Source organism: Pagrus pagrus (genome assembly GCF_965226575.1).
Source record: "Pagrus pagrus genome assembly, chromosome: 12".
Taxonomy (NCBI): Eukaryota; Metazoa; Chordata; class Actinopteri; order Spariformes; family Sparidae; genus Pagrus; species Pagrus pagrus.
Window position 1 is genome coordinate 3,384,757 of NC_140196.1, and position 11,858 is coordinate 3,396,614.

Here is an 11,858-nt window from a genome sequence, read left to right on the forward strand (position 1 = left end):
TTTTAACACAATCTGGGCTCCTACATGAACAAAAATATAATAAAACCTTCCAGAATTACAACGCTGCATTCACATTTTATAGCACTTAATTAAATTATAGGGCAGCAAAATAAAGATTAATTTCATATCCCAACTTGTGTCTAATTAAAAAGGAAAACACATCAGGGTTTTCAGCACAGGAATCACAGGTATCCACGTAAGAGGTTCATTCAGGGGTGAGATCACACTTTGAAAATCCTTATTAACACCAAAGAAGAAGAGCCTGACTGCACCGAGCCATGGATTGTATCTACACTTCATGAATATATTCAGATATCGATCACAAAACTAACTTCTGCTCCTGAGCCACATCAGCTGATATACTGAACTTGCAACATGCTTTCATAAATGATAATTTAATAATCTGTTGATTATTTTCTCAATTCATCAATTAGTTGTTTGGTCTCTAAAATGACAGAAAATGGTGAAAAATATCGATCACTGTTTCAGTCCAAGTCCAAGTCGTCGTCGTCGTCCTCAATGTCTCATATAGTAGAAAACCAAAAAATATTCAGTTTACTGTCAAAGAGGAGTAAAGAAACCAAAAAATATTCACATTTAGGAAGCTGGAATCAAAGAATTAGGACTTTTTTTCTTTAAAAAATGAGTCAAACTAATTAATTAAAAACAGTTCGCAATTAATGTAATACTTGACAACTAATACATATATTGACAAATAATTTAAAACTCAAATATAACTAGTTAAGAATTATATCAGACACGGAGCAAATTTGAGGAGTTTCATTTGTTCTTAAAAATATTGACACACTTGTTAATTAATTTCCTGTCAACAGCCTGATCCATTAATCACTTCAGCTCTCATCACAACAGTATTGGCTTTAACTGCCAGTTCACTCTAGTGTACTTGGTTTATTTCATCTTACTTATTAAATTTTACAACAAAAAACAACTGATCGATTTAAATACAAAAATGTAAATAAAAGTAAATCTCAGAATGAAAAAAATCCACAAACTTTACAGTCGGTTAAACACATACCAGATTCAGTAAATGAGCAATTAGCTGGGTTCATCATTAACTAATTGATTTTAAGCAGCCTGACCGCTGTGGCTGTGACCCTGTCATACAAGGAGATTACATTTCCAGCCATGTGATAGAAGGCGGTTAATTATTCGCCGCTGCCTCGCCGACTTCACTCTCCTCTGTTTCAACAAAACCAAAGTCATCACCCCTTCGAGCCACAAAGGCCGCCTGGTGAAATTAAGCTACACTGGGACTGGATATAGTGGAGGTGTGGAGGTGTGGAGGGGGGTTGTGCACAGCGGGAGAGCTGGGGCTATCCGTTGCATGCCGCTGCTCCGTGTTGCCATGACAACAGCCGCTCGCCGCCAGTATTCATTTGGCACGCAGCCAGCCTCAAGGTGCTCGCCAACTTGCCGTATGAGATGTGCTAAGTGTTTCATTTAGTCCTCCGCTGCATCCGCCGACCGAGAGCAGCGACAGGTCAGCGAGGAGGTCTGCCGCGGTCGGTTTGTCATCGATTTGCATAGTTTGAACGATGCGAGATACAACAATCGTGGTTCAAGCACCATGAAGCCAAACTCTGAGTCTAGACTGTATATGATGGCTGACTTCATGGCAAGAATCGCAATGAGAGAACAGCGGCTGGAGAACGTCACTGTAACTATTGATCGCTGCCTGGTGTGGCACCGAGCGCCAACAGGCCTCAACTGAACCACTGTAACATCATCATCGCCCCCAACAATTAGGTGATTCGACAGAAAACTAATCAGCAACTATTTTGACGATTGATTAGGCAGTCAGCTGTTTAATCGAGCAAAAACACCAAACATTCAGAAACGTGAGTTTTCCTGCTTTTACAGTCATTCCAGACGTATACATCTTTCTGTTTTGGACAAAAACAGTATTTTGAAGACGTCACTTTGGACATTTTCTTCAATTTTCAAAAGAAAATTAAAGACGATAATCAATAAGAGTTCTTCAAGTGACTGTAGTCTTCTGATCGCAAGCTTTTTATAACTAATTTCAACACAAACATGAGCAATCCCTCCACTGGAGCAGACAAATAAACCAAAGGCAACATAACCAGTAATGACTCCTGTGCCACCCGTTTGCCCCGAACAAACAAGTTTAGAGTTGAATCAAGTAACGGATCGACGCAAAAAATAAATTGACTTAAAAATGGCAACAATATTTATAATGGACTCTTTTACTATTCTTGTAAATTTATAAACTAAATGTGATCAATTAAAACTTGGAAATGTTTGACGTAGCACAAAATGTCTAGATGCAGTTGGGTTCAAGTGATAACGTGTCTGTGTGTGATGCCGTTTTCTCCCCTCAGGTACTGTAACCACCTGAATCACCTGAAACCCTTTGAATCGGGAGCTTCAGGGAACACCTGTAAGCAGCAACCATAAACTGGCCGACACAGCGGCTCAAAAAAAGGTTTAGTTATGTTTTTTAAGTCAGATAAAACTCCTCGCAGCAGCACAGTGCATTTGAGTGGGCCAGGATGCAACACATTTACTCATAATGAAAAGATGTCATTAGTCTCTCCACTCTGTTCTCTATTTTTCCTGTCACTTCGACTTCAACAGCCCCACAAAAAACACAGTCACTGTGAAAAGTGTTTACAGTGAGGTCTGTGGATTATCCAGAGCAGTCTGGGCTTTGTTTCTAGAGGGACACATGGCCGCTGAGCTCAGTTTTCAGCGCTGTGAACACCAAATTTTAAAAAAACACTCAAGCTGCCTGCATGGTGACACAGGACTCTGACTGCTTTTTAAGAAGCTTTAAAGTATCATCAACAGTATGGTGTGAACTTTAAAGACACACACCATCATCTCTGTCCTATCCGTGGTGAACTTACTTGGAGATCCTGTCCATGTTTGCAATTTGTTTCTGGTTGCGGATGACCTCGATGGCCGCCCACACATACTGGACCACCTTGGGGTCCGCCTGCCTCTTCTTCACCACACGTGACATGATTTCCTTATTCATCACAACTGTGGGAAAACAAGATAAAAAAAAATATATATAAATCAGCAGAGGTGCTTTCTTTTGTTCCGTGATTGAAAAGCAGGTTTAAGTGTACTTGAGTTGTCACAGAGGAGGCCGCGAAGAAGAAGACGACAAAGAAGAAGGAGGAAGGAAGACAACACGACGGCAATGTGCCACACATTTTCTGCAAGTGCTCAGAGAGGACAGAAAAAGTCTGCATGTGTTTACACTACACATCTTATTAGAGTTTTAATTAAATCCTCCATCTCTGCTCACTGCATCTGGGCCTCTCTTACCCTCAGGTGTAAAATATTATCGGTTATCTCATCGGTGTCGATCATGAGAAGTTATCGATTATCGGCTTCAGCTGATTCATATCATGAATCTCTAGAATATATTTTAGAAAACAGAACAAGGGCTCCTGTTTGGAAGCAAATCTCTGATCAATTCTTATCTGGACCAGGAAATTAGTCAGATTATATGCTTATCCATCCTGCACAGGATCCCTGAACTACCTGACGCAGCTCTGTTGTGTACGCGTTGGTCGGCAAACAACAGAATCCGTCCAGACTTGCGGAGGCCGACTTCCTCGAAAGAAAAACTCCCACTTCCACAATCGTGTTATTTGAGCTCCAGGCTTCAGAGAAAAAACACCGAGGTGATGTGTGCCGAGGTTATTTCATGGCTTTCAACATCTAATCCTCCTTGACCATATTTCTAAACTCATCACTGAATCATCCCCAACTCATCTGAATCAGCGATATATATATGACTGTGTTGATAACATCAGTGGAGAAGTATTTATATCACGACTGCCTTGTTGTCATTCTTAATACCTCATACGTTTTCCCTCGATGCCACGAGGATATCAAAACAAACATCGGAAAATGTCAAGAGAAATTTGACAAGGAAGCGTCGGAGAGACCATCAAAGCTTCTGAATAATACTGGTCTGCCTCTTTACTGCGGTGCACAGGCCTGGCTCTCCCCAAACATCTTGAGAAATTCAAATCCAATTTTATGCGGTCCTCCTCTAAACCATCCGTGAAACTTAAGATGTCACTTTCATAAATCACAGCCAGAAGCTAACCATAGTAATGCTCAGAATGACACAGAGGAAGACTCTTGGCTTTTAGTGCACTTGGTGGTAGAGGAGGCTGCGACAGATGTCGAGAGAGGACGTTCATCTTCACACATTTCTCACGAGAGCGTGCACCGCGGGGTGCGGCGTGAAATCATTTCCGCAAGAAAATTATCGACCTATTTGGTGCTGAAAGCAAATTAACCAAAAATAATGCAAATGAAGCTAAAATCAACACAAAGCATGTGGACAGGCGCATCAAACAGGCAAAATGCAGTATGCAGTATATTGTCTAGAAATGTAGTGGTTCACATATCGGTGGTGTGTGATATAATCAGCCTTTTAAGCATCGTGTTTTATACTTCAGAGTGGCTCTGAGACAAATATCAGCCAGATGCATCTGATACTAAGGCTGCGAGTCAGGATGACCAAAAGCAATCACTGTTTCCATCTGGACTTCTCTAAATGTGACTGGATTGTCTCTATTAGATTTGTTTTTGGTTAAAAAAATATATAATTTATAAAAGAAACAAAGTGCCGGAAAAATGAAACTGACTACAAACACCCAGACGTTCAGACATCACCAAATCTGGCTTTTCTAAGTGAATGAGCAGCCGCACTGGATGCAACAATGTGGTTTCCACAGGATTTCTACACTGATGTCACTTGTGAAATGAAAGGTTTTTGCAGCGTCTGCCCAAAAGAAAAAAGCAGAAGTGGTATTGTTGATTGAAATGGTATGATTACTTGGACGCCAACACGGAAACATTACATTCTTTTTTCCTTCGCTGTGTATTTTAGGACGGCAGCAGTTACATTAATTGTTCATTCATCTGCTGATTCTTTTCATGTTTAATCAATAAGTCGATAAAATGTCCAAAAATAGTGCTTGAAATGTCGTCTTTTGTCCAAACCAACAGTCCAGAACACAAAGACTCTTCATTTACTGTGAGAAACAACAGCGAGAAAGCAGCAAATACTCACAATTAAGGAGCTGGAACCAGCAAATGTTTACATATATGCTTGAAAAATGACTTAACCTTCAGTTGACTGACCGCTGCAGCTCTAATTTAAGTGTTTAGTGTGCACAGCGCTTTGCAGAACTAAGTGGCGAGGTGGAGCAACATCTTTCAGCCATCACGACTTAAATCGTCCTCTCGGTTAAAGGATAAATTCGCTCAAAAGTTAAAAATTCAGTCTTAATCTCATCTCCAACATGCCGATGGAAAGTGGGGTGAAGTTTCCTAGTCCACAAAACATTTTCGGAGTTTCGCAGCAAATCAGCCTTCTCTGAAACAACTGGAGTAGATGAGGATTTGTGTTTAAAAGTCCCAAAAATCCCAAATATATTCTGTAGCACACACTTTATCTGAGGTTGGTGTACAAGCTTGACCTGTCGAAGTTGTAAATATTTTCTTTTCAAAACAATTTGGGATCTCAGGGCTTCTGGAGATTATTCTGGATGAGCTGTCCGGAGCCGATATATCGTTTTTTTTTTTTACACTTTAAAACAAGTCCCCATCTACTTCAGTTGTTTAGGAAAACGCTGCAACACTGTTTTCCCCTGAAGCTCCAGAAATGTTTAGTGGATTTGCAACCTCACCCGACTTTCCATCAGCACGGGGGTGAACTTATCCTCTAAGAAAAGCCACAGTGAGTGGGAAATCAACCTAGTAATTACATTCTGATACTGGTGCACAGACGTTTGCAGGATAAAGAGGAAGCAGGAGCAGTGAGGTGACAGTGAGTAATGTGAGCTCCTCCATTCTGTGTCAAGTGCAGTCGGTGTGACAGAGAGACACCTGTGCCATGATGCCAAGGCAGCATGGCCACCGCAGCTCTCCCTCCTCCACATGTGTCTCCTGTGCTGGCATGTGTACAGCCCAGACACCTCCGTCTGGCACTGGGCTGCGGGCCTGCACCTCTCGTCTCCAGACAGCTCACACTACACGGTGACAGGACGGTGGTTCTGCAGGCCAACGTGCTCCCCGATCAATTAGACAAGGTGTGCGACACTTGAGTCCAATTACAAGACAGCCCGCTCAGGTTGAGAGGGTTTCGTGGCTCCCAGGGTAAACAAAGAGCCACCACGGCGCTGTTGTTTCCCCTGTGAGAAAACCTGACACTCCTCCAGACGTCACCCCAAATCAACAATCGTCCCTGGTGGTTATGTTATCAATGAATTCAACTATGAGAGTCGCACAGGTGTGAAGGATGCGGGGCTGTCAAAACATTTTAGCATCTGCCATTCACCGTTAGCCAGCTAATAGCAACCAGATTGACAACCGATACGAGGAGAGCAAATGGCCCGTTCTATCAAATAAGACCTGGATTATCGTATTGTCATTAAAAACTCATCAACAAATGTCCTAACTGACTCGTAAACCAAGCACCACTGGTAGATTTGGTAACAAAGAAGGTAGCAGTGGAAGGCCACGGGCATTCAAGAAGCTGATTTTAGCGTTAGCTGACGTTACTAGCAGGCTAGCTAACTGACGCTTGTCAAGAGAAAAAGGGCCGATTTAACTTGTTTTAAATAACTTAAACCAGGTGATTCACATCGCTCATGAGTCGAATAATAACACAAACCCCTGAAACAACACGTAAAATTAATGGTTGGCTGGCAGGAAGGCTATCGTGAGGACTTCATTTTTTGTTAGCGCTGCTAGCAAACTGTTACGCAGCTAACTGGCTGCCTGGTAAACCGAAGCTAGCCAACTTGTCAGCGATCCTAGACATGATTCACAACCAAAGCGATGAGATGGTAGTATTTCTAGAACACATGCAGCTCTACCCATCGTCACAAAACAGCAAAAAAAAATAAACCACAGTTGGCTAACAGGCTACCTGCTCGTTTGTTTTGGAGGGCGCCATGTTCACAAACCTCCATCACGGGATAGGAAAGGCAGCCCCACTGCTAGGCTAACGGTAGCTAGCGCCTCTGGTTGCTAGCTAGCGTTAGCCGCAGTGTTGTCATTGAGCGTGTGCCGCTTTTCATACGAATACGGATTCAAACTCACCTTTGCTACGGTGTCGCTAACACACGGGCGCTGCAGGGGCAAAAAATCCGCGAAGGATTGAAGAGCGAGGGCAGCTTACATTAGTATTTTTTCGGGCTAAGTTGAGGGCTGTTTGGATGTGTGGTTTGTGTCCAGCTGGCCACAGTACAGCAGCGCTGGGGCTGGGAGGTAAACACAGGACGCCGAGCCGAGCCGAGCCGAGCGGAGCTGCCGAGGCGGAGGGAGAACTCTAGTGTTGTATCCGGCTCACTGCACCTCGTACCTGGGAGCCAGCAGCCGGAGCGAGGGCCACGTTCACACGTCAGGTGTCATAATTCACATGTCAGGTGTCACGTCTGAGAAACACACGAGCTGACGTGAACATGGCTGAACCCACACAGCCGCTGAGGGATGTTAATGATTAATCATGGATCGATTAATCGGCCTTAGCAGTTTAACCGATTGAAAATGTCTTAATCGACAATACGAGATGGAAGTTTAAAAGTAATTTCTTTAATCGATAGGCGGCTGCCTTATCAATCGATTACTGATTAATCGTTACTGATATATGACATGTTGAACATTTTTCCTTTAGAAAACAAACAAAATCCAATTCAATATTTTTTCTCATACCAGTATATTGTGTTTTATTTGGATGTATTTGAAACTCAAGCAGCTGTAATCCATTACTGTAAGATACTTCTGGATGTGCCCATCTGTTCATGTCGATAAAGACATTTTTAGTCGGTTAAAGGGCAATTAATCGATGAATGATTAATCATTAACATCCTGAGTTTGATGATAGAAAGGTGGCAGGGTCCGCCAAATATAAACAAAGTCAAACAGTATGAAACTGTCGTTGTTGTTTTATAAGAAAATCAGAAAATCTTTCTCTTCTGATTAACATTTCTACCCCAAAACTACGTAATGCATCTTTACACCGTTGGCACAAGCCGAATTTATCCGTCATCTGTCAGTGTTAATCGAGAAATTTGTAGAAGTTTGGCCGGATGGAGAAAATAATCCTGATCCTCAATATCTTTTTTGCGTTTAATCGATGTAAAGGAATTGATTATAGCCTGTCTGAATTAAAGTCCGAACATCTTGTGTCTTTTGGACGTCAAGTCCTTCTGATGTTTATTCACGTTTGAGCAAATACAGCATACATATAGCTGCTAACATGAAGATACCTTCTTCTGTAAATACTGCAGTAGTTTTACCTGTAATGGTACAATAAACTAATTAAGTTTGTCGGGGACCCAAACCATTTGCTGACCTGTTTCAGGGTTCCTGTACTGAACACATGATTTGAAATCTAATGTATTATTTTAGAAGTGAAGTCCAATAAACTTGAAAACGACATGTGATATCATAAAACAACTTTATTCAATGTGTAAATACAATCAGAGTCAGTCTCTCAAATGATTTCATGCTCGTAACTTTTGTTTGACCAGAATCTCAGATATGGACAAAGAAAAAAAGAACAATGTCTTTATTGATAAAGATCATAATAACACCCACTGGTCCTGCCACCTTAAGAGACGCTAACATTTTTATTGGCATTTATTCAGATAGGACAGCAACAAGACTGAGGCAGGAAATGTGGAGATGTCAAGTACCGCCCATCATGTTTGATTGACAGGTGAAGACACCACACAACAATCAGCCACAAACATGAAGACAGAATAAGTTTAAGAGTTCAAACTCAGAGTTTAACTCACTGTCCCTTAAATGACTTCTGTCTATTTGACTTTACTGAACTCAGCAGTGGCGTTATAATAAACCCGAACTCCAGCATAGAGAGGCTGAGTGAATGTGGTCTGGACTCTGTGGAGGAGAGTGATGGTTTCAGAGACGCTGTAGAAGGACAGAATACCTGCACTGTGATCCAGGTACACTCCAACTCTGGAGGACCGAGGACCTGAGACGGGAGTTTGGACTTTGTTGTGATGAAAGTAATAACTGTCATTGACACAATCTAACATCCAAGATTTGTCATTTAGTCCAAATCCACTCGCATCCCCTGCTCTGTTGATATTCTTGTATGCGACTGCTACTTCAACTCCTCCTCTCCACTCCACCTCCCAGTAACAACGTCCAGTCAGACTCTCTCTACTCAGGACCTGACAATAGTAAGTGAATCTGTCTGGGTGACTAGAATAAGACTGTTGTTGACTGTATGTTACTTTTCTGTTCCCCTCAGATAATAACAGATGTCTGTATGCTGTGTTTGGATCCAGTGTGATTTTACGTGAATATCTTAAGAGTCCAGCTCTGGTCTCAGGCTCTGTTTGTGGGTTTGACAGTAAAACATCCACTTCAGTCACTGTCAGTGAGATGTTTGTCCCTGTCTCTCTCAGGACGTCCTGTAGTTTGTCTCTGACCTCTGACACAGCTGCTGTCACATCCTCAAAGTATCTCAGAGGACGGATATTGATGCTGGATGAGTGTGTAGACTCACTGAGTGCTGACAGTGAGGGGCAGTTGTGTAGAAACTGGTTGTGATCCTCTGTGTGTGAGAGCTTCTTCAGCTCAGCGTCTTTCCTCTTCAGCTCAGTGATCTCTTGCTCCAGCTTCTCCTGAAGCTCTTTGACTCGACTCACTTCAGTTTCCTGCTGGGATCTGACCTGCTGCTTCACATCAGAGCGTCTTTTCTCCATGAGACGGATCAGCTCGCTGAAGATCTTCTCACTGTGCTCCACTGCTTTATCAGCAGAGCCATTGATGGCCTCCACCTCCTGTTGAAGCACCTTCACATCTTCCTCTCTGTCCTGGATTCTCTGCTGGATGTTTTGTCGACTCCCCTCCAGCTCTCTCTGCCTCTCAGTCCTCTCTGCTGCAGCTGACACTGTGTCGTGGCCTTTATGTTCGTCCATGGAGCACAAAATACAGATGGTCTGCTGATCAGTACGGCAGAAAATCTTCATCACCTCATCATGACGAGAGCAGATGTTCTCCTGGAGCTTCTCTGACGGCTCCACCAGCTTGTGTTTCTTGAATTGAGCCACATCAAAGTGAGGCTGCAGATGTTTCTCACAATAAGAGATCAGACAGACCAGACAGGACTTGACAGCCTTCAGTTTCCTCCCAGTGCAGACATCACAGGCCACATCTTCAGGTCCAGCATAGCAGAGATCAGCAGGAGCAGCTTGGAGTCCAGTCTTCTTCAGCTCCTCCACTAAATCTGCTAACATGGTGTTTTTCACCAGGACAGGCCTCGGTGTGAAGCTCTGCCTACACTGAGGGCAGCTGTGGGTTTTCTTCTCATCCTCTGTGTCCCAGTAGCTTTGAATACAGTTCATGCAGTAGCTGTGTCCACAGGGAATAGCCACCGGATCCTTCAGTAGATCCAAACAGATGGAACAGCAGAACTTTGCCCGGTCCAGTTGAATGTTTTGTTGAGCCATTTCACCTCCGAGTGTCAACGACCGTCTGAGTTTCACTTCCTGATAACTGAAACTAGTCTGAGCTCTGATCTGAACAACATGAGCTTCTGCAGTGAATGAGGCTCGTCAGCTCCTTCACTTCCTGGTTACACCCTCATTCAAAGTGCAGATCTGAAGGGGAGGGAACAAGGAGATATAGTGACAGAGTGGAGCTGCTGTGTTTGAGAGCAGGAAGAAGAGGGAGGGCTGATCCAGCTGTGGTTCACTCCAGGACGAGGAGCAGCTCTGTGACTCTGGACTTTGTTCGCTGGTTTACAACGAAGCCTCAGTTAAAACCTGCTCCACATTTGAGAACATCAAAGTTTTTAGTTGTGAAATGTTTCTTGGCTCCTCAGGCTTTGCTGACGGCTCCATAGTTCTCTAACTCTTCCTCAGATTGTGTTCAGTTTTATTTTCCTGCTCATAAAAACAGTGGACCTTCAACAGGGAGTTATCAAACGAGCCTGTCATGAAACATTGAAGCCGCTGGAATATAATGTTCTCATGTTTAATGATCAACATTTCTGTTTCACAACATCATCCTGAGTCAAACCAGCTTTTCAAGCTTCAAACCAAAATCATCAATCCAGATATTTGTTGTCACTCTGAACCCAGAAGGACACAAATGAACCAGATCAGCTGCTTCTGCTGTTCATGTGATGATTTATATGAATCAATAAATCAGTAAAGTGGATATACTTTAGTCTGTTTCCTCGTGTGATCACAGACAAACATTTGATTTCCATCATCGGGACCTTAAAATGATTTCAGGCTGACTGAAAACTGTTGATGTGAAAGTTTCATCTTGAAATCGAATCTTCTTCAAACGCAACATCGTCAGCTGAACTTCAGCAGGTGGACGCATGAAGTCACATCAGGCCAGAAGAAACCACAAGACTTTTGTAAAACGTGGCTGATTTGAAGCTGAAATAAAGGAGGAAAAACTGAAGTCAAAATAAAAAAAGGCTGATGAAACAATAATTTCAGCTCTTTTAGTTGTAAATGATGTAATTCTCCACTGGGTGTAAAAGGTGAAGTGTCAGAGATGAGGACTCGTAACACCGGTGCATCACAAGGAGACATTTTATCATCTTTACTGTGTAAACCGACGAGTGTTAAACTTCAAGACTCTCACTTTAACTTCCTACAGCGGGCTGACGATGTGTCCTGTGTGATGGACCAACTTCACACAGAGAGCTGACTGTAGTTTGAAGGAGGCAACAGAGATCCAATCTGCACTTTCAGTGGTCCGACACACATTTACCTTGATGTGTGACGCACTGCACCTTCATGATGAAGACTCACATCAGCCTCAACACATGTTGTTAACTA

The 11,858-nt window shown here is 42.8% G+C and overlaps 2 protein-coding genes across 10 annotated transcripts in view; both read right to left on the minus strand.

The window, feature by feature from the left end:
• zmynd11 (zinc finger, MYND-type containing 11) overlaps positions 1–7,435 on the minus strand; it is a 31,834-nt gene extending 24,399 nt beyond the window's left edge. For 6 of the 9 annotated variants that reach the window (XM_084369578.1, XM_084369575.1, XM_084369577.1 and 3 more), the window contains exons 1-2: positions 6,950–7,046; positions 2,892–3,027 (exon numbers count right to left, since the gene is read on the minus strand). In XM_084369578.1, coding sequence (XP_084225704.1) covers positions 2,892–3,027; positions 6,950–6,992 — 179 coding nt within the window. In that variant the 5' untranslated portion in view covers positions 6,993–7,046. Of the gene's footprint in view, positions 1–2,891; positions 3,028–5,904; positions 5,929–6,949; positions 7,047–7,122 lie in introns of those variants that run through there. The other 3 variants (XM_084369574.1, XM_084369572.1, XM_084369576.1) reach the window with 3 other exon arrangements.
• Positions 7,436–8,551: 1,116 nt separating this feature from the next.
• The window catches only part of LOC311266908 (tripartite motif-containing protein 16-like), an 8,264-nt gene continuing 4,957 nt past the window's right edge, over positions 8,552–11,858 (minus strand). Inside the window, exon 2 of the mRNA XM_084369583.1 lies at positions 8,552–10,439. Coding sequence (XP_084225709.1) covers positions 8,844–10,439 — 1,596 coding nt within the window. The 3' untranslated portion in view covers positions 8,552–8,843. The remainder of the gene's footprint in view (positions 10,440–11,858) is intronic.